General features: G+C 37.6%; 3 protein-coding genes across 7 annotated transcripts; 2 read left to right on the forward strand and 1 right to left on the reverse strand.

Annotated features, from left to right (window-relative positions):
* Positions 1-555: 555 nt before the first annotated feature.
* Positions 556-7,905, forward strand: LOC307150992 (piggyBac transposable element-derived protein 4-like). Of its 3 annotated transcripts, none has more exons than XM_079858706.1 (4): positions 556-878; positions 5,020-5,207; positions 6,028-7,260; positions 7,389-7,905. In XM_079858706.1, the coding sequence occupies exons 1-4, from the start codon at positions 603-605 to the stop codon at positions 7,612-7,614; spliced, it is 1,923 nt and encodes a 640-aa protein (XP_079714832.1). In that variant the 5' UTR covers positions 556-602; the 3' UTR covers positions 7,615-7,905. The 3 variants fall into 3 exon arrangements, with proteins under 3 accessions (XP_079714832.1, XP_079714833.1, XP_079714831.1); XM_079858707.1 differs by lacking the exon at positions 556-878 and adding an exon at positions 2,974-3,323; XM_079858705.1 differs by lacking the exon at positions 556-878 and adding an exon at positions 3,007-3,323 and having other exon boundaries at positions 5,023-5,207; positions 7,389-7,891.
* Positions 7,906-8,887: 982 nt separating this feature from the next.
* Positions 8,888-16,986, forward strand: LOC307151013 (piggyBac transposable element-derived protein 4-like). Of its 3 annotated transcripts, XM_079858748.1 has the most exons (5): positions 8,888-9,159; positions 9,414-9,607; positions 11,032-12,264; positions 14,011-14,515; positions 16,923-16,986. In XM_079858748.1, the coding sequence occupies exons 2-4, from the start codon at positions 9,453-9,455 to the stop codon at positions 14,489-14,491; spliced, it is 1,869 nt and encodes a 622-aa protein (XP_079714874.1). In that variant the 5' UTR covers positions 8,888-9,159; positions 9,414-9,452; the 3' UTR covers positions 14,492-14,515; positions 16,923-16,986. The 3 variants fall into 3 exon arrangements, with proteins under 3 accessions (XP_079714874.1, XP_079714873.1, XP_079714875.1); XM_079858747.1 differs by lacking the exon at positions 16,923-16,986 and having other exon boundaries at positions 14,011-14,589; XM_079858749.1 differs by lacking the exon at positions 16,923-16,986 and having other exon boundaries at positions 9,417-9,607; positions 14,011-14,589.
* Positions 15,156-19,993, reverse strand: LOC307151296 (uncharacterized protein). The gene is made up of 5 exons (XM_079859248.1): positions 19,820-19,993; positions 19,344-19,718; positions 16,903-17,052; positions 16,630-16,667; positions 15,156-16,508 (listed from the first exon to the last, which is right to left on the reverse strand). The coding sequence occupies exons 1-5, from the start codon at positions 19,851-19,853 to the stop codon at positions 16,404-16,406; spliced, it is 702 nt and encodes a 233-aa protein (XP_079715374.1). The 5' UTR covers positions 19,854-19,993; the 3' UTR covers positions 15,156-16,403.
* Between the last annotated feature and the right edge of the window lie 682 nt (positions 19,994-20,675).

Genomic DNA, 20,675 nt, shown 5'->3' on the forward strand with positions numbered 1-20,675 from the left:
GTTGGGGTTTCAAATTTATGTGAAAAATGCAAGTTAGAGATAGAAATGGTTGAACACTTGTTTTTTTTTTGTTTTTTTTTCGGTGTAAATTGGTGCACGCGTTCTGGAATGATGCGTTCAGCTGGATGCAACAAAGAATAGATAGTTTTTTGTTAAGGATAAGAAGGTATGGTATAATTTGTTACTTTTGTTGAAATTTTACGTACACAAATCCTCGGAGATTAATGGTTTTTAAATATATATATATATATATATATATATACAGTATAGGGATGAAAAGTCACAAAGCAAAGTATTATAATTTTTTTGGATGATTTTGGTTTTATAATATACAACCTTCTACTCCCCTCCTTCTCTCTCTCTCTCTCTCTCTCTCTCTCTCTCTCTCTCTCTCTCTCTCTCTCTCGTGTAATCTCGGTCCTTACATGTATATCTTTTCGTTATGACTGCCTTTCTGTTGATGTTCAACAACTATATGAATAAAAAAAAAGAAAAGATATGACTTCCGCAAACGTATACGTTACAGCTTGAAAGGACCCAAATGCATGCGCAGAAAGGAGGCTTGGCACTGGCTCATTGGCAGACTTCAGTCAGTCCCCATCATGTCTTGGGGACGCTGTGAGTTCCGATGCGAAAACAAAACCCATTTGTTTGGCCTTCCGAAGACGGATGGAATTAGGAATCAATGGTTACAATTTATTTACAACACTGTTCCTGAGCGCTACAGCCCCAAGGTTCGCTTGTGTGCTGCGCATTTTACAAAGGACAGCTTCCTAAACCTGGGAGAATACAACGCTGGCTATACACAAAGGCTACTCCTGAAAAATGGAGCGGTTCCCACTTTGGTCAGACAGTCTGGCGCCTCTTCATCAAAACTTGTAAGTATATGTTTGATTATTTGTTGAAGTGTTTGCTATTGACTGTTCAAAACGTAAAATACCTTGTGTGCCCATTTGTTCGTGGCACTTGTATGACAGGCTACGTTGGGGCTGTATTACAGAAACGTCCCATCTTAACATTTGACTTAAGATTTTAAAAAGTTCTGTTTTAAGTGAATTAGCCATGGTTACGAAACAGGATAGGATGTTTGATTTTTAACGTTTCTGTCCTACAGCCTGTGCTCTTTTAAAGGTCCCATATTGTAAAAAACTGAAATTTCCTGGCTTTTTTCATGATAGCAGAGGTCTAGGGGCTATGAAACTACCATATAAGTTTCAAAACACTCAATCCACAAACAAATGCACACAGCCTGCATAAAGTGCCTTTTCAGGAGCCGTTGTGACTTCCGTATTTTGTGATGTCAGCACCCCGAGCACTGCCCACCGTCAGGACAACATAATATAAGAGAACAGTCAGTGGCTAATGTTTATTTATTCAGAAATACCACAGCAGTTAGTTCGACCTCTACCGTCTGTTCAAGTGACTGCTTCGTCAATCAGGAACAGCTCAATGCCGGTTTTTCGAAGAAGCTCCTATTTGCACATTTACCACAAGTACACCTTTTTATAGTTTATCTATATGGGTTATTAAATGTTTGTTTTAAGTTATCATTTTCAAAAGTATATAACTTACACAGCATATATTTATAACTGAAAACACACACACAACTTTATTCACCTTCACATAATAATGTTTTTGTAATTTGGTGTTCAACCCAAAACCTTTTATTATCATACTGTTTTTGTCAGAGCTGTTGTGTAAACAAATTAAAATAAAAGTCAAAAGTTAGCAGGTTAAACTATGTCCTCAGAACAAGAGTAAAGTGTTTGTTTTATCGGTAAAAGCCAATAGCCAACTGGATAGAAACAAACTTCTTAAAATTAATTTTCACTTTGTGAATCACAAGTGGTGATAAATGTTTAAAAACTTTAAAAAAAAATAATAAACTGTTGATAAAGTCTAAAAACTAACTATTTTAAACACAAATGGAGACAGGATTTCTGCTATGACCCTATAGTTTGTTTGCTGTTCTGTCTCTGTGTTGTTTACAGTAAACATCGTCTTGGATGCTGCAGTGCTAAAGTGAAATTAGTATAGTACAGTGCGTGCAGAATTATTAGGCACGTTGATTTTCTGAACATTTTTTTTTCCAGGCACATTTTACCAATTCCAAACCACATTAATCGTAATAACTACAATTGATTTTGTATTTAATCATATATAAGCGATAATTGTTCATGAAGCCTGGAAATGAAAAACGCCTTATATTCAGGTGCGCATAATTATTAGGCACTTTTTCTTTTACAGATAAAATAAGCCAAAAAAGAGATTTAACTCAGACTGAAAAGTCAAAAATTAGGAAATGCCCATGAGAAGAATGCAATACTAGAAATTGCAGTTAAGGCATGACTATTGGACAGTGAAATACTCATTAGGTCTGCAGGGTCAGACAAAAACAGCTGGAGAAGAAAAGACACATGTTAACTTTAAAAGAATGAAGAATTAAGTGTGAAAACATCAGGAACCCTTTAAGGTGATGATACACAGGGCAACTTTTTGAGCAATTTTGATGGGCAATCTTGCCGAGCGATTGTTGCTTCGGCACTTTCACATTGAAAAGAGGTGTAGTAAAATACATGAAGAATTCATCTTCCAGAATACGTTTTAATAAGTTTTGGGAGTTTATTTTTAGTCCATCTCCTACCCTGAAGTCCGTTTTGCAGAGATGGACTAAAAATGAACTCCCAAAACTTACTGTCAGATTCTGGAAGATGAGTTCTTCAAATAGTGGTAGAAGAGGATGTGGTGCTGGTCCTTCAAGAGTCACTCTCCATCTGTCTGTCTATAAAGCCTATAAAAAAAAATAAAAAAAAGTCTTCATGTATGATTTTACTACACTGTCAAATTTCACGCGTTTCGTTTAAAGAGAATTGTCCCCGTTCGCTTTCCATAGTAGAGTACTTTGATGACTCATCGGTGTCTGTTTTCTTATCCAATGAGAAGACACTGTCTCTTCTTAATTATTCATGACACCACTTGGATCTTTCCAATGACTGATATGTAATATCCTTACTGTCTATGGTAATATCGCGTTGTAAATGAGAGAGGCAATCATGGGACGCAAGTGTTTGTTTTCGTGGTGCAAAGGTTCCAGTGCGTTGCATATCTTTCCCCGCGATGCTACCAGGGCTAGACTCTGGCTGCGGGCGGTCGGTTGGCCATCAACCGCGGACACATCTAAACTATGTGTGTGTAGCAAGCATTTTTGTCGAGAGAGCTTCGAGAACTGGAGAATGGTGGACTTCGGCCTTGTTCACAAATGCAGGTTGCGACTTGCGAGTGATGCGGTACCAAGTCCCGTGGACTTTTCTATCCCTTCAGAGGTGTGTGTGTGTGTGTGTGTGTGTGTGTGTGTGTACTTGTACAACTATCTTTGTGAGGACCAGTTTGAGTTTTAGACCATTGGAGTGAGGACAAAGAGAATAAAGTGAGGACATTTTGGCCGGTCCTCACTTTCTGAGACCCCTTTAAAGGCCTGTTTGAGGGTCAAGACTTGGTTTTAGGGATAAGGTTATAATTAGGTTAAGGGTAGGTTTAGGGTAAGGGTTCGGGTCAGGCACTTAGTTGTGATGAGTAAGGTTAGGGTAAGCGGCTAGAGATTGCATTGTGTCAATGAATGTCCTCATAAAGATAGATGTACAAGAATGTGTGTGTGTCTAAAATGTAACCCTGACCGTTTTACTTGCCTTTTGTTAAATAAGCACTCGTTGTTAAAATTTAGATACTTCGATAATACCTCAATTGTAGGCTACGGAACGTATGCTTAATTCGTGCAAATTTCTCTGTTACTGACTGTCCATCTTTATTATGGGGGTTCAGGGGGCGCGTAGATCTAGGCTATGTATGGAACGGTGTTTTGTTTTTTTAAGCGGAAAATTAATTATTTTTAAATATGCATTTAAAGTGTGTATATAAACAAATATTTTATAGTGACATTATTATTATACATGTACATGAATATGTTTAAATGCAATTGCGATTACTGTAGGCTAATATATATATATATATATATATATATATATATATATATATATATATATATATATATATATATATATATATATATATATAGCAGGGCATTCAGTTACTTTTGAAAGGACAAAAATAAGGTGTCAGTGCATTTCATTAAACTTTTAACTTTGCCAGCTTCTCACAGCCATCCACACCCAATTAAGTTGCATTTTTCAAAAATATTGTGAGCTAGAATTGAGCTGAAAGAGGGGGGTTTCATGACTCTTTAATGTGTCTTGTCTTTATTAATATTAATGAAACATGAAATCATTCAAAACTTGAAAATCATAATATTTAGCCAGTAACAATAAAACTGTAAAAAAGGTCTTTACAGACTATAAATGTTTTTCTTTTATTTATTTATTTATTTTTTATATAGTTTTATTCATGTATACATTGAATAGACATTACAGAAAACTGAAATACAACCAAAAATCATTTTATTTATCATTTACTAAATGAAAAATAACTTTTTTTCTTTTTTTTTTTAATTGTCACTAATGTTTAAAGCAGATTTTCATTAAATGTCATGAAATCACATTGAAGTGAACAAAGTGTGCGTCATTAACCATAATGTAGCGTCATTGTGTTTCGGGAGACCCAAGTTTGAGTCCCGGGTCGTGGACCTGACTGCAAATATACTTAGCATATTATTTTTTCACCAGGGACAACAGAACGGAAGTGAGGGGTGCAGCTTATACAGTTAATAGTGTTGCACTACCTTAAAAAATATAGCTCATTGTACATATCTTATGCATGTATTAACATAAAAAGTGACTTTATTTTAAAGTATTTTTGTTAAATATTGCAGATATCGATCTGGTTAAAATCCATGTGAAAATAGCTCATATTTTGTAAAAGAAAATGACATGTATGGGTAATGCTACTCTATGGAGTATATAAGCCCTGCCCCTCATTTCCATTGTGTGGCTGCTGGTCTGAAACTGCTGGCTCTGCAGCTGGATACTATTTCTAGCCACTGAATCAGTTTACTTCCCTAATATTCAGCAGCAAAAATCCGCACGGATTGATCTTCAGTACTCTCCGCTGGCTCCAAAGAAAAGTACTAAGAAGGGTGTGAAGGACAGTTCAGGAAGTAGTGATGAAGATAGTTGTGACCTGGACAGTGTGGCCAGCAGTGTGGACAGCACAGCAGAGGAAATGTTTATGGATGGCCTTGACTCTGTTTTAGATCGGTGAGTTTTTCTACACATTTTCTTGATAGGTTTTAATATATTTTATCACTTATGATGTGTGGTTTTTTTTTTATTATTATTTATTTATTTATTTTTTTACTTATTTCAAATGTGCTTTGCTATCATAACAGTAATTGTAGTAAGTGTGGGGGTTTGATGGAAAATTGTATATTCATAGTAAATAATCCTGTAGCAAAGTTCCTAGTTCTGGTAAGGAGGCGGCGGGATGTGTTGATGGAGACGGAAGGATGAGACAGAATCCTTCCTCCCCGATTTCTGCACCAATGTAGCAAAGTTCAGGGAAGGAGGAGGCAGGAACTGGCGAATGTTCAACATACCTGGAACACCTGCAGCATAGCCATGGATTGAAGAGCAGATGCTGCTTCGCCTGCAGATGCGTAGGCCTTGTCAGCCAGGTGGACCGTGAATCTGCACGGCTTGGACGGCAGGCTGAGGTCCATGCCCAGTGAAGAAGAGGAAGAGGGGCGAAAGCTCGCATCCATATAAAGGACAGGCGAGCGTGGTGACGACGGCCCCGGGTCTTGTCGTTGCCATCATCGCTTTCAGGCGGGGGGAGGGCCCACCAGCGGCTCGCTGGCGGCAGTGGGCCTTGTCCCCGTTGTCGCTCGAGCCAGTTCCCTTCATTTCTGCTTGCATGTTCATTCATCCTTTCTTCCAGTTTTTGCACATTGGTCTGAAAAGTCAAATTGAATACAAAAATCAAACCAAATATTTGTGTTGGTGTGAACTGGCCTTTAGTCAACAGAGTTGAGAAGTACATTGCTAATTCCTTTTTTTTTCTTCTTGTATCATGCAATAGGCCTTCATGTGACATTTACCCCCCAGAGGAGGACTGTGATTCAGAGGACAGCCTACAGCAGAGAAAGAGACCCCGTCTGTCTTCCAATGCTGATGGAGGTGGCAGGGAGAGTAAAAATGATGGTTTCTCTGCTGTATCAACAGAACGGTGGCACAACTCAGATGAAGCAGATGTTGAACCACTTCAGCTGAATTTCTTTCCTCTCCAAGAACCTGGGCCAAAGTTTTTACCAAGTTGGTGCAGCAGTCCTATGCAGTTTTTTCAACTGTTGTTTTCAAAAACAATGTTGCAGACCATTGTAGGGCACACAAATGACTATGGAGCCAAGCGCCAAGAGAGAAAGGGCAAGGTGTGGGAAAATATTTTTCAAAAGGACTTGAAGTCGTACATGGCACTGGTCATTTACATGGGTATGTTCAAGTGTTCTTCGCTGGCTGACTATTGGAGTGTTTCCCAGCACTTCAGTCTGTCCTTTCCTGCAAAAGTCATGTCTTACCAGAAATTTCGGTCAATCTCTAAAGCTCTTCATCTAAGCGACAGCAGGGAGGATGAGAAGAACCGCATTAGGAGGGGAACAGCAGCCTTTGAACGGCTGGGTAAAATTCAACCCCTGTATCAGGTCATTAGGGAGGCTTGCAAGACGTTTTTTCATCCTTTTCAGAGCATCACAATTGTTGAAAGAATGGTGACACTGCAGGCTAGCACTGGACTCAAGCGATGCATGAAAATCGAATCTCCAAACATGGGGTACAAACTCTTTGCACTGACAGACTGCACCTCTGGCTATACGTGGGACTTCTTTATTTACGAGGGGAAGTCATGTTCTTCACAGAGCGAGGGCTTGAGTTATGAGTCCGTTATGGCATTGGTGGATGAAAATATGTTGGGCTCTGGGTACAAACTGTTCGTAGACAAATTTTACACCAGCCCCACACTCTTCAGTGACCTCTTGTGTAAAAAGGTCTGGGCTTGTGGCCCTGTATGGGCAAACAGGGCAGGTTTCCCAAAAACAACTGTGAACAGACTGTCAAGGAACGCTCCGCGCGGCACCATGCGTTGGATTAGGAATGATAAGCTGCTGTTTGTCGAGTGGAAAGACTCAAAGGAAGTGCAGATGTGCTCCACCTTCCATAAAGCCTATGAAGGTGATACTGTGCAGAGGAAGGTGAAGGGTGACGCTCAACCGACCTATGTGCAGGTCCCCATTCCAGCTGCAGTGTTGGACTACAAGAAGTAAGTAAAATTTATTCTTCTTATTCTTATTAAAATGTATAAACGTGCAATTGTGAGAAATAAGCTTCCATAATTTACTCTATGTAACTGTTTAAAGTTTGAAATATGCATTTTATATTTCCACATAGGAACATGGAGGCAGTGGATCTATCTAATTGCATTACTGGACATTACAGAGCTCTACATAAACCAAAGAAGTGGTATCAATGTGTTTTTTATCACTTTTTGGACATCACTGTAGAGAATGCATTCATCATGCAGGAACTAATGACTAAGAGAAAGAACATGAGGCCTTTGACTCGAAAGGCATTCTTGGAGACGCTTATTTTAGAGCTTACAGAAATTGGTCCTTAGGATTCAGCACCAGTTTCCTCAGCTTCCTCTTTAGCAGTTCCTCCTCAGTGGTTCCCTCTTCTTTCCACAAGCCAAGGAACATCATATCAGACAACACGGGTAGAAGGAAGTGTAAGCTCTGCAACCAGACAACTCTTGTGATGATGTGCTTTCAGCCTGAGAGGGACTGTTTCAATGATAGGCTTTTGATTTATGGCTTCAGTGAATGTTACCATATTAAGGGTCGTTATTGTACAAAAATTGTAAACTGGAATAAATATGTTTTGAATCGTATTAAATTATCTACATTTTATGTATGTTTTATGTATAATATTATTAACTGGCTGAAAAACAACAGCAGAACCGCATGGCCAGCAGTTGCGATAAATATGATGGTTCCCTATTTCCACATGGATTTGGATCGGATCGGATCAATATCTACAATATTTAACAACAATACTTTTAATAGTCACTTTTCTGGTTATACATGCATAAGATATCATGATGTAAAATAAGCAATCTAGCCTATTAATCATTGTTAATGTTAAAGGATACAAAAACAATAGTTTTTTTGTTAATTCAATGATATATGCTACAAGACAACTATTTTTATTTTAAAACTATATTAATAAATGTGTAACAGGTTGTAAAGTGTTTCCCATTTGATTGTATGTGATCGTATTATTTCCTTCATGCTCATGTTGTTACAAATAATACTACTTAAAGACACAGCATGTGACATAGGCCTATTTAATGTAAAATATTCTGTAATATGAAATTCAATATGAAAGCCAAATACAAAGCCTTGAGTAAAACGTGCATTTCTCAGTATGAAACCAATAGGGCATTTATGAAAAATATATAGCTAAATTAATAAGAAGAATGTATTTACTTTGACATGCAAAAAAAAAAAGCCTTTAGTTATTATTCTGGAAATAAATGTAAGAATGCTTAAATTAACTTGAGATTTATACTTGGTTTTAATTCATATAAATTTAATTACGTTACGTAAAATACAATATAGAATTGTATTTGGTTTCTCTATTTTATGTAATGTTTATTTAACCAGGAAGATGTTACAACATTCCTGGTTAGTGTAAATGTGACATGAATTTATATTGTGTATATATATATATATATATATATATACACACATACATATATGTCTTATTAGCTTATTAACAAAGTATATTTGAGATTGAATGCCTAAACTCTGTGTCTTTAAGTAGCTAGTATTTGTTACAACATGAACATGAAGTAAATAATTGTATCACATAATAGGCATAAATGTAGTCAAATGGGAAACATTTTATTATACGTTTTCAAAATTAAAAAACTAAAAGTATTTGTAAAATTATTAAGTGAAATGATTGACCAATGTTTGAGAGGCTGCTCGCTGCAGAGCAAATGGGCGGAGCTTACGTCTTGGAATGTACCTGTCAGTCATACACCACCTGAACCGATTCGCGGGAAATACTTCCTTTCACTCATCACGCCACTTCCTGGGACTCTCGCGCGGAGAACAAATGAACACCGTTGTTGCTGATATCCCTCTAACCCTAGCACGTGAGTTATGTCAGTTTTATGGCTGATATTCGAAACGTTTGTGTATTGTTTTTTTATTTCATTTATTTATTTATTTATTTTTGTGGTGCTTTTAGATTACATACAGGCTTTAAGATAAAGCTTTACTGTAAGCGTTCGTTAAAGACACTGACAGACTGGGGCGTGAGTTTGTCTGTAGTCAACAATGTCAACTATGCCTTGTGGTTTGTTTGTTTACCTAACACATAACGTTACACTGGCCACTGATTATTCAGCAGCAAACATCCGTAAGGATTGATCTTCAGTACTCTCAGATGGATCCAAAGAAAAGTACTGAGAATAGTATGGAGGACCGTTCAGAAAGTAGTGATGAAGACACTGATATTTGTGACCGGGACAGTGTGGCCAGCAGTGTGGACAGCACAGCAGAGGAAATGTTTATGGATGGCCTTGACTCTGTTTTAGATCGGTGAGTTTTTCTACACATTTTCTTGATATATTTTTGAAATGTATTTTATCGATTTTATGATGTGGGGTAAATATTATGATTGATGCAAATAAATCTAATTGTATGGACATCCTTTACAAAAAAATTATATTGCTTTGCTATAGTAACAGCAACTGTAATGTATGAAACATTGTAGATCCATAGTAAATAATCCAATTTCTATAGTCATAATAGTTATAGACTAGAGCATGTTTTCAACAAGAACAAAAACTACAGAAACAACATGCCACACTGGGCCTTCTGCCATAATTCTTAATGGGATTAGTTTTTGATATGTCATCAGAATTTAGGCTACTCACCCTCATGTCATTCCAAACCCATAAAGCTTTATATTCAGAACACTATTTCATATATTCTTTTTACCTGAGAGGTTTCAGGCCCTCCATTTAAAGTCCAGGTAACCAAAAATAAATAAAAAAATATCCAAAAATGTCATGAAGGCATTATTAAACAAAGCCATATGTTCAATCCTAGTCTTGTGAAGAGGTACAATCCCTTTACTCTACAGAGTAAGACAGTTATACATTTGACTAAATAGTAAATAAATAAAAATGTTGGGTTATTACATAAAAAACAAGTCTTAACAGATTAACAGATTACTATTTGGTGTGATTAAAATGTTATTTTGACTGAACAGCTGTTAATGCATCTTTTCAGACTGACATGAACATTTGCATCATGCCATCAATGCAACAGATTTTTTACGGAGAAGTGTTCTTATCACTTTTCCATTAGCCTAGAAATCTAGACGCACCCTAGCGGCAGCAAATTTTATTTTGCAGCCAGGGTAGTCTAGCAACTCTCCGTTGGCTTTCGAGCTGGAAAAAGCTTTTCTTTGAGAAAAGAACAAAGAACGGCACTTAAGTCATTCTTAAAAAAGGAAGATGTGTTCGTAGTTTTGCCGACCGGCTACGGCAAAAGTTTAGTCTATCAACTAGCTCCGCTATTGGGAAAACACTCTGGTTGGTTGTAGCGCTATCCTATTGCGTGCAGAGGGAATTTGAAAGACAGCCGTTTATCCCGCCCTGCCAATGGTGTGTTCCCAGACCCAACATCTTGATGTGGGGTCTGGCTTGCCAGGCTACTTTTCCATTGCACTGTAAAGAAAATTATGAATATCATCAATGAACAATGAATAGCAAAGAAAGAATCCAGAACAAACTCTTGTCCTTGTTTGAAGCCAATAAAAAAACCTGAAGGGCTGTTTGAAGTGAACGGGGTGGGGTAACCGCTGTGTATCTGCTTTTCTATAAGCGGTACCGGCTGTCAGAGAGTGAATTTTTTTATGCATTGGTCTAAGCAGATAAATCAAATGCAAAAATCAATTTACGTAAATCAATCAACAGCTAATCCTGTTTTGTATTTCTTCTTGTATCATATAATAGGCCTTCATGTGACATTTACACAGCAGAGGAGGACTGTGATTTAGAGGAAAACCTACAGCAGAGAAAGAGATCCCGTCTGTCCTTCACATCATCTACTGTTGATAGGGATGGCATGGAGAGTGATGGTTTCTCTGCTGTATCAACAGAACGGTGGCACAGCTCAGATGAAGCAGATGTTGAACCGCTTCAGCTGAAATTCACTCCTCTCCAAGAACCTGGGCCACAGACTTTACCAAATAGGTTTAAAAGTCCTCTGCAGTTTTTTCAACTGTTGTTTCCAAGGACAATGATGCAATCTATTGTAGGGCACACAAACGACTATGGGACCAAGTGCAAAGATGTGCGTGATCGTTGGCTCGACATTTCTCTGAAAGACTTGAAGTCGTACATGGCACTGGTCATTTATACATATCTCGTGAAGTGCTCTTCGCTGACAGAGTATTGGAATGAATCACAGTACTTCAGTCCATCCTTTCCTGCACAAGTCATGTCTTATCAAAAATTTGTGACAATCGCCAATGCTCTTCATTTCAGTAATACCAAGGAGGATGAGAAAAATGACTCGAAGAAGGGAACAGCGGCCTATGAACGGTTGGGTAAAATTATCCATCTATATCAAGTCATTAGGGAGGCTTGCAAGACGTTTTTTCATCCCTTTCAGAACATCACCATTGATGAAAGAATAGTAGCAGCACAGCCTAAAACTGGACTCAAACGACGCATCGAAAACCAATCTGCAGATAGAGGATACAAACTCTTTGCACTGACAGACTGCACCTCTGGCTATACGTGGGACTTCTTTATTTACGAGGGGAAGTCATGCTCTTCACAGAGCGAGGGCTTGAGTTATGAGTCCGTTATGGCATTGGTGGATGAAAATATGTTGGGCTCTGGGTACAAACTGTTTCTAGACAAATTTTACACCAGCCCCACACTCTTCAGGAACCTTCTAGGTAAAAAGGTCTGGGCTTGTGGCCCTGTTTTGCCGACCAGGAAAGGTTTCCCTAAAAATTCTGTGAACAGACTGAGACGGAACGCTCCGCGCGGCACCATGCGTTGGATTAGGGAGGACGAGCTGCTGTTTGTCGAGTGGAAAGACTCAAAGGAAGTGCAGATGTGCTCCACCTTCCATAAAGCCTATGAAGGTGATACTGTGCAGAGGAAGGTGAAGGGTGACGTATATCAGACCCTTGTGCAGGTCCCCATTCCAGCTGCGGTGTTGGACTACAACAGGTTAGTAGAATTTCAGTGATGTTCCTTTGCCTATTTCTTGAAGTCGGTATCAGAGGCTACCCAGGTAAGTTTAGTTTAAGCAAACTCTACATCAGCTGAACTGCTCTAGAGCAGGTTTTATTCTGGGTTGGAGATTGCAAACTTAACCTGGGCAAATCAGCTGTGAGCGAAGTGACACATCTGCAAATGAAAGCAGTTCAAAATGAAGTAAATTTCCTTATTATTTAATATATTTATTTTATATATTATATCTTTAATGCATAACCAAAGATTGGCAATTATATTTTGACAATTAATATCCAACTTTTAATTTCAATTAATATAAATACATACATATAATTAGAATCTTAAAGCTTAAATCACTGAATGTATTTTTTTTTTCCTTTTTAAGCTCTTTGTAATTCTAAATAAATTAAATATACTCAGTTGATTCACTTCCAATAGTAGAGTATTATTAATTAATATATTCTCTCAGCTACCTTCTCAAGCTTTGTAAATGCGTTTAAATTCACGATTTTTTTCATACTGATCTCTTAATCTTCTGTAGAAAAGTGAATGTAGATTGTTTCAAAGCAGCTTTACAGAGATAAACGTATAATTTAAGGTAACAGAGATTGTTTTGGCTTTATAGCGGTTCTTTAATAAAGTTATTTTACAGCTAAAGTTAGTTTTGATTGATTCGCTTCCGTCGCAACGATCATTTGTTATTAAATTAGGGGCCGCCAAGAAGACACCATTCTCTCTACACAAACTTTAAACGCGATCCTGTAAGAAACGCTGATGGCGTTCAGATGCGCATTAAGAATGGGTTCAATAGTTATGTGCGTTTGAATATATGTGTGCAGGTTTGTTATTCCCTACAAACCAAGCCTAAACAAATTACTGGTGTTTCCTTATAGTTTTGATTCAGAATTTTATTTTATTTTATCAATTCGGGGTAGATACGCAAATTGAGTTTTCCCGACGACGCTTTATCTGCAGAGTGGGAAAGGGATCCTCCATAGGGAGAGACTAGTTGGCACTTCAGCACTGCGTTGTCATCGGGTCCAGACGAAGGGCCTTCGTCAGATCTGGATACGGCCTGGATCCGGCAGGCTGCGGGAAAACCTCGGGATAAACACAGACACTAAAATTAGCGTAGATGCCATTCTTCTCATGATGTAACAAGTACATCAGGATTTATGGGAAGTGTTCCCGGTTCCAGCTGACCTAATCTATGCAGCCTAACATTGAATTATAGAAGTCTATAATGTATTATGTGAATGCTATGTCAAAGAGATGTGTTTTTAGTCTAGATATGAACTGACAGAGTGTGTCTGCTTCCTGGACAATGTTAGGAAGACTGTTCCAAAGTTTTGGTGCTGAATAGGAAAAGGATCTACCGCCAGCAGTCGATTTTGATATTCTAGGTATTATTAACTGGCCGGAATTTTGAGATCGCAATAGACGTGAAGGACTATAATGCATTAAGAGCTCGCTCAAGTACTGCGGAGCTAAACCATTTAGTGCTTTGTAAGTGATCAGCAATATTTTAAAATTGATGCGATGGTGATAGTGAAAGTTGTGAACCTAAACTGGCTTGAATTTGTTTGGTTTTGTCTACTTTAACCTACTCTGAAACTCAGAGTTTGCTCAACTAGGTTTGTGTTAACGGCCATTTGTGTTGTTTTATTGTGCATATGCATTTATTCACAGAAATTGTTATCTTTTGAGTTTAAAACAGTAGCTTTTTTTCTTTCCACCCAGGAACGTGGGGACAATGGATCCAGCCAGTTTAGTTACTGGGCATTATTACAGAGTGCTACATAAACCAAAAAAGTGGTATCAATGTATTTTTTATCACCTTTTGGACATTGCCGTAGAGAATGCATTCATTTTGTATGAACTGGTTGGGAAGATAAAAAAACAAAAAGCACTGACGCGAAAGGCATTCCTAGAGAAGCTTGTTTTAGAGCTAACTGAAATGGATGATGATGAGGACAGGTCTGGCTCTGCACCAGCTCCTTCCTCGTCTTCTTCTCCTGCGACTTCCTCAGCTTCTCCTGAATCATCAGTTACTGAAGGATCCCACAATCCCAAGTACTTCATGTCGGACAGTACTACTGGTAGACGTAAGTGCAGGCTCTGCAGCCAGAAAACTCCCATCATGTGTGCGACTTGCGAAGTGCCATTGTGCTTTCAGCCCAAGCGTGACTGCTTTAATTGCTGGCATGAACAAGGTGTTTGATTCATGACTGTGTTCATTTTAAAGGTATGTAAATGATAGTTTATCCTACTTTTTCATGATGCTCACTTGAATATTTAAATAAAACTCCTTTGTTCTAAAATTGAAGTAAATATGGGTAGTAGTTTTTTTTTATCTATTTTTACAGTCAGTACTGCAAACTCGTCTACTTCTGCTACATACTAAGTGGAACCGTCCATGGAGGACATAAATGTGTCGTGGTATGTCAGGAGGCACTACCATTCAAAAGTTTGGGGTCAGTAAGATTTTTGATGCATATGAAAGGTGTTTCAAAAACGGTAATATTGTGCAATATTTTTACATATTTTTTAAAATATATTTAAAAATGTAATTTTACAGTTTTAAAGCGAAATGTTCAGCATCATTACTCCTGATGCTTCAGAAATCACTCTAATATGCTAATTTGGTGCTCAAGAAACATTATTAGTGTTGATAATGGTTGTGCTGCTTTATTCTTTCTTCGTTCTTTTGAAAAATGAAAAAGAGCAGCATTTACTTGTATCTTTTGTAACATTTTAATGCGTCCTTGCTGAATAAAAGTATTTATTTATTTCAAATGTTTCTCTTTATGCTAAATATAATATTGTAGCCTATGCATTAATACTGTGTGACTCTCATATCATTTTTCTTTTTTTTATTATTATTTAGGGCAGTGTGAATCTCAATAATAGATTGAGATTCACACTGAGATAGATTGAGAATAGAGAACAATCAACAAAATTAAACGAGTACAGATTATTTGTCCCACCAGTTTTCACATTTGTTAAATTACATTCATCAACTAACCATTCAGAAACGTCCTGTTGTATTCTACATTGTCACTTCTTCTTGAGTCTCTCCATCATTGTCCAACAGTTTAAACATAAAAGGCAGAATAGTTTCTGACATTTTAGTGCTTGTCTGCGTGAGTGCTTTTTTTTTTAATGACCACAGACAATCAGGTCCTAGTGGAGATCCTCCACTATACGTTTTACAGTATAGTGTCCCCGTCACTTTACTGGGGCATTAGGAACCACACAGACATGAGTTTTCCCAGGAAGTTTCCCATCCAGATACTGACCAGGCTCAACCCTGCTTAGCTTCAGTGGGCCTGGGCAACCAGTCTTGGGCAGGGGTGCCCAATCCTGCTCCTGTCGATCGACTGTCCTGCACAGTTCATCTCCAACCCTAATCAACCCTAATTTGATTTAGGGTTAGAGATGAACTGTGCAGGACAGTCGATCGGCAGGAGCAGGATTGGGCACCCCTGGGCTACAGGGTAATATGACTGAGCATGAAAAAATATTTTAATAAAATCATTGTCATCAAAATTAAAAAAGACAACATGCAGGTCTATGCGTTTCTGTGTGAGAGAGGAGACAGCATGTGCATGATCTTTTTCCTTAGCATATATTTTCCTTTTCACTAACCGGCGTGACTTTTATTTAGTTTGAAGACCAAATGGTTTGTAATGGCACTCTTTTCATCCATTGTAAAAACAAGCAAGCTCAAACAGTAGACAGCGCATCAAAACAATATGAATATTAATTTTAACAATAATCATGATTACAGAATTGTTTCATGTCAAAAAAAAAATCCCGAGTACATTCTGATCATTACTTTACCCTCCCTAAAGTAAAATAACACTAGATCTACCAGTCTAACAAGACAGTGATTCTTAACCCTAATGTGCGCACAAGATGGCTACATTTACACAAGTCAGGATTGGCTCTCAGACTGAACTGTACATACAACAGCAGACAGAAGCGCGTCAAATAATAATAATAATAATAACAACAGGTAACCAAAACCCTTTCAATTTGCAATAGCCCTGAGTAATGCCTGTTATATGATAGTAAATAGCAAGACTTTATATTGCATCTTTGAGGATTACAACAGAATCCTCTTTGGCAGTTTATGTTCTGACTTCGGTGTAAGTACTAAAGTCTGAACTCTGCGATCTCTTTTTCTTCAGCAGGGACAGCGTGTTCAATGATGCGTAACAAACTTCATCTTCTCGCTGGAAAATATCAACATCATTATTATACAAAATACAAATTGTAGATGAAGAGTATTTCATTTGTTCAAAATGAGAAATGTTTGATATGGGTTGTCAAGGATGTGCACGAGTAATGCAGTACCTCAAAAAAGCTATTCTCAGTCTGTGTTGCTGCAGAAACTACAAAATATTAAAATAAGAGAACTTGATTTAGAAAATATAATCAGCATGACATTTAAAATACATTTCATTGTTCACAAAGCTCAAAACTCAGCTGGAGAGCCAAAGGCATAACTGATTGTAATATTATACATGGTCCATTTTGTAACACAGATGATTTAAAGCAAATCTTGTGATATCAAAAAAATCAAACATAGCTCTGGTGAAGGAAATGGGTTCAGGAGTGAATGATCACCTGTAGTTTTCCTCTGACAGAGGCAGTACACACTGATGGAGAAGAGAAGAACACACACAGGACACAGACTGAACAGCAGCGTCCAGCAGGGGTCTGATACAGGAAATGTGGAGGTGATGTTGAACGTCTTAGTGGGTGAAGACTTTGACTCTAAATGAAATTAAAGCAAAAGTAACTGCCAAAGTCATCACCTGCACATTTTTTAATACACATATACTTGGAAAATATCTAATAATATTATTTAAGGGTGTTGACACCTTGTTCTGGGTTGCTGTTGCTACCAAAAAATGTACATTCATTGATCTTGTGTATATATAACTAGTTCAGTCACCCTGATGGGGTCAGCCCTGTGTTCCCACAGCCCTATGTTCCCACATTTCTAAAAAAAAAAATTTTTTTACGATTTGTCTAAACCCCAGTTACGGGTAGGTTTAGGGGTGGGGTCAGGGGTAGGCCATTTGTGGGAACATTGGGCTGTGGGAACATAGGCATGCTCCCATGCTGATTGCATCTGCAAGCAATCACACCATTACCACATGGCACAAGCTGACTGGCCTCTGCTGATCCTGCAGCCAATGAGATTGCTCGCTCAACATTTAAATAGTCTGGTTCATTGTTTGCTGTAAGCTAGTCCTGCAGCGCGTTATCAGAGTTCCTATGAAACCCTCCACCTCCCCCAGCTCCACCTGCCTAGATCTGTTTATTCATGCAGAAGCATATCTTACACGCTCACGGCAATGTTTTTGTATCTATTGGCAGTGGTGACGTTCGGTTCAAAGAATCAAACTAAATCAAATTTTAGTTCAGGGTTGATGATGCAAGACGCCATCCGAAGTAGCACGCACACTCCTTGCGCAGCACCAAATGAGCCAATAAGCATGTCCAGATGGGTTATTGTACCAAAGAACCGGTTCAAAATTAATGTATAATAAAAGAACCGACTCAAAAAGAACCAAATGAGCTGATTATAACTGTCAGAGTTATTTTTAAGTCTGAAAACATGACCGAAAAGCTGACTTCGTAACTCAGCCTGTAGGTTTGATTTGAACCAGTTCATTGGTTCAATAAATGGACTGGACATGCTTATTGGCTGTGAACCGACTTGTCCGGTTACCCGCTAAAAAGAATGATTCGTCCAAGAATCGAACATCATTAATTACCAGTTGATATAGTCAATTAAATTATTTTTTTATTTGGATGAAACCAGTTAATTTAGATGTTGCCACATAAAGCACACACACAAAAAAACATATTTCCTGTGATTGTTCCTAAGTACATTTGTACTGCCTCACATTAATATACTAATTAATTATACCACCGTGCATTAAATGGATAGCTCACCCAAAAATTAAAATTCTGTTATCATTTACTCACCCTCAAGTTGTTCCAAACCTGTATGAATTTCTTTCTTCTGCTGAACACAAAAGAAGATATTTTGAAGAATATGGTTAAACCAAACAGTTTATGGCAGGGTTCACCAATCTCGGTCCTGGAGGGCCGCTGTCCTGCAGAGTTTAGCTCCAACCCCAATTAAACACACCTGAACCAGCTAATCAGGGTCTCACTAGGCATACTAGAAACTTTCAAACAGGTGTGTTGGAGCTGGTTGGAGATAAACTCTGCAGGACAGCGGCCCTCCAGGACCGAGATTGGTGAACCCTGGTTTATGGTCTCTATTGACTTCCATAGTATGGGGTGGAAATACTATGGAAGTCAACTGTTTAGTTACTGACATTCTTCAAAATATCTTCTTTTGTGTTCAGCAGAATAAAGAAATTCATAGAGGTTTGGAACAACTTGAGGGTGAGTAAATGATAACAGAATTTAAATTTTTGGGTGAACTATCCCTTTAACTGTTCTGTGAAATGTGTCTTTTGATTTGAAACCATATCCAGATAATCCATTCCTCTGTGTGGTGAAAAGCGAATCTTATTTTTTAATTAAATTTATTCGCTGTGTATGGTCAAAATCATTCAGGAGCAAATGGGAAACTATCATTCTTAATTCATTTAAAAAATAAAGTATATTATGTGGAACATAGCATACACTTCGTAAAACATCAGATTACAGTTATAGAAAGTTAACCCATTTGAGAAGGAAATTCTAAATAACCAAATGTTCGTTGCTATTGAATTTTGATGTAAAATATTTAATCCACATTTTTGGTTTTCTGTGATATATTCTACATTGTTGTTGTTTCAACTTCTGCTGATATAATTTTTTTTATAATTTTTTTTTTATTGCATTGACATATAGAGATTTTCATAAGTGATTTAAGTGATTTTTCTTCTATTTTGCATGTTTCCAATTCCATGCAAAAATGTCCATTACAAATGATATTATCAGCATAACAATTTGACGAGTATAGAAAAATATGGCCTACAGTTTCGGCAAAGTTTACCAAAATTGACATTACCATAAAAGTATAAATATTTTCTTACCCAAGACAGATAGATGAGTTCTTCTGTTTCCATACTGGTACTGTAAGCCTACACCATGTACATGGTTTACTTTTCTTTCATCTATTGCACAGTAATACATTCCCTCATCAGAGACACTGACATTCTCTATATGTAGATCATAGGAGTTTCTGGAGCTGTTTTGCACAAAACTGAAACGTGGAAACGTCCTCTCGAAAAAATTTAAAGAGTCTATTATCAGAGATGGTTGATGCTCATGTGAGCAGTTTCTCAACCAAACAATGTGAGATCCAAGAGGAATGACACAGTCAGAGTAGAGAGTGATGCTGTCTCCTGCTTTAACTCTCATGTCCACTTCTGTCCCAAACACTCTCTGGTGTTCACACAACAACACACCTGCAAAAGCACATATATACGAATAAAAGATTATCGATCAAATCAATACGACGTTATAAAAAGTGCAAAATAACATTTCAAAAACACTCAAATGGACTCACACACAAATATGACTGTAACTCTTGCTCGCTCCATCTCAGTGACTGATAAGATGAGAACGAGGGTCTTCAATGCGGATGTAGCCTGGCTGACAGTGATGGGAGGGATTTCTTTAAAAAGCTTTCATACACGTGTAGGTTGGGGACTTTTTCTTTTGGATTGAGGGTTTTATTAAATTCATTAATATTTAAATTATAGCATGCATTATGTTTCTAATCTGGTTGTAAACTCAAAGAAAGTTTGATATTGTAAAATTGTCAAAGTGCACCATCATTCTGATATAAAGTGATCATGTTTACCAAGTATGTGGTGTTATTTTCAGCACATCACAGATCAATTGTGCCATACAGTTCATGTCTAACCGGTGAATTGATATGATTAACTGGCGACAAAATGTTGCGTTTTAACTGTCATTATAAAAGCCTTTAGAAGAAAATCAGAGGTATCACATTCAAGCAGGCCATAACAGGAAACCTATTGTCACATCCTGTCACATCAGTCACATCTAACACCCTTTGTACTTTATTCATACCTCTTTCTTCAAAAAAGGTCATGTTTGTTTTTGGCCAGTAAATGCCTCTAAATATTTTGTGTTGTGTATTTTATAGGAATATATTTGCTTGTGATGTGTACTGCTGTGACAAAGCCTAATAAGATGTAATTTTTCCCCTGACAGCATCTAACCACATATATTTCCTTTCTGGTTTGTCATCTAAACAAATAAACACAGTCACTGGTACAATTTGATCATCTAAAGGTTATGGTTTTCCTGTTTCCACCTGTGAACAGTACTAAATCATCAAAACATACTGGAAACCCCCTTTTTGATAGCATCAAACATTTCTAAAATTAGAGAAA

Source organism: Squalius cephalus, assembly GCF_949319135.1.
Source record: "Squalius cephalus genome assembly, chromosome: 2".
Classification (NCBI taxonomy): domain Eukaryota; kingdom Metazoa; phylum Chordata; class Actinopteri; order Cypriniformes; family Leuciscidae; genus Squalius; species Squalius cephalus.

Coding starts and splice junctions, on each gene's coding strand:
- LOC307150992 (XM_079858707.1), top strand. CDS start 3,039: ATGAGAGAGGCAATCATGGGACGCAAGTGTTTGTTTTCGTGGTGCAAA. Junction 3,324..5,019: donor ACTTTTCTATCCCTTCAGAG/GTGTGTGTGTGT, acceptor CCTAATATTCAG/CAGCAAAAATCCGCACGGAT. Junction 5,208..6,027: donor CTTGACTCTGTTTTAGATCG/GTGAGTTTTTCT, acceptor ATCATGCAATAG/GCCTTCATGTGACATTTACC.
- LOC307151013 (XM_079858748.1), top strand. CDS start 9,453: ATGGATCCAAAGAAAAGTACTGAGAATAGTATGGAGGACCGTTCAGAA. Junction 9,608..11,031: donor CTTGACTCTGTTTTAGATCG/GTGAGTTTTTCT, acceptor ATCATATAATAG/GCCTTCATGTGACATTTACA. Junction 12,265..14,010: donor GCGGTGTTGGACTACAACAG/GTTAGTAGAATT, acceptor CTTTCCACCCAG/GAACGTGGGGACAATGGATC.
- LOC307151296 (XM_079859248.1), bottom strand. CDS start 19,853: ATGGAGCGAGCAAGAGTTACAGTCATATTTGTGT. Junction 19,719..19,819: donor AGTTACAGTCATATTTGTGT/GTGAGTCCATTT, acceptor GTGCTTTTGCAG/GTGTGTTGTTGTGTGAACAC. Junction 17,053..19,343: donor AACTCATCTATCTGTCTTGG/GTAAGAAAATAT, acceptor AATTTCATTTAG/AGTCAAAGTCTTCACCCACT.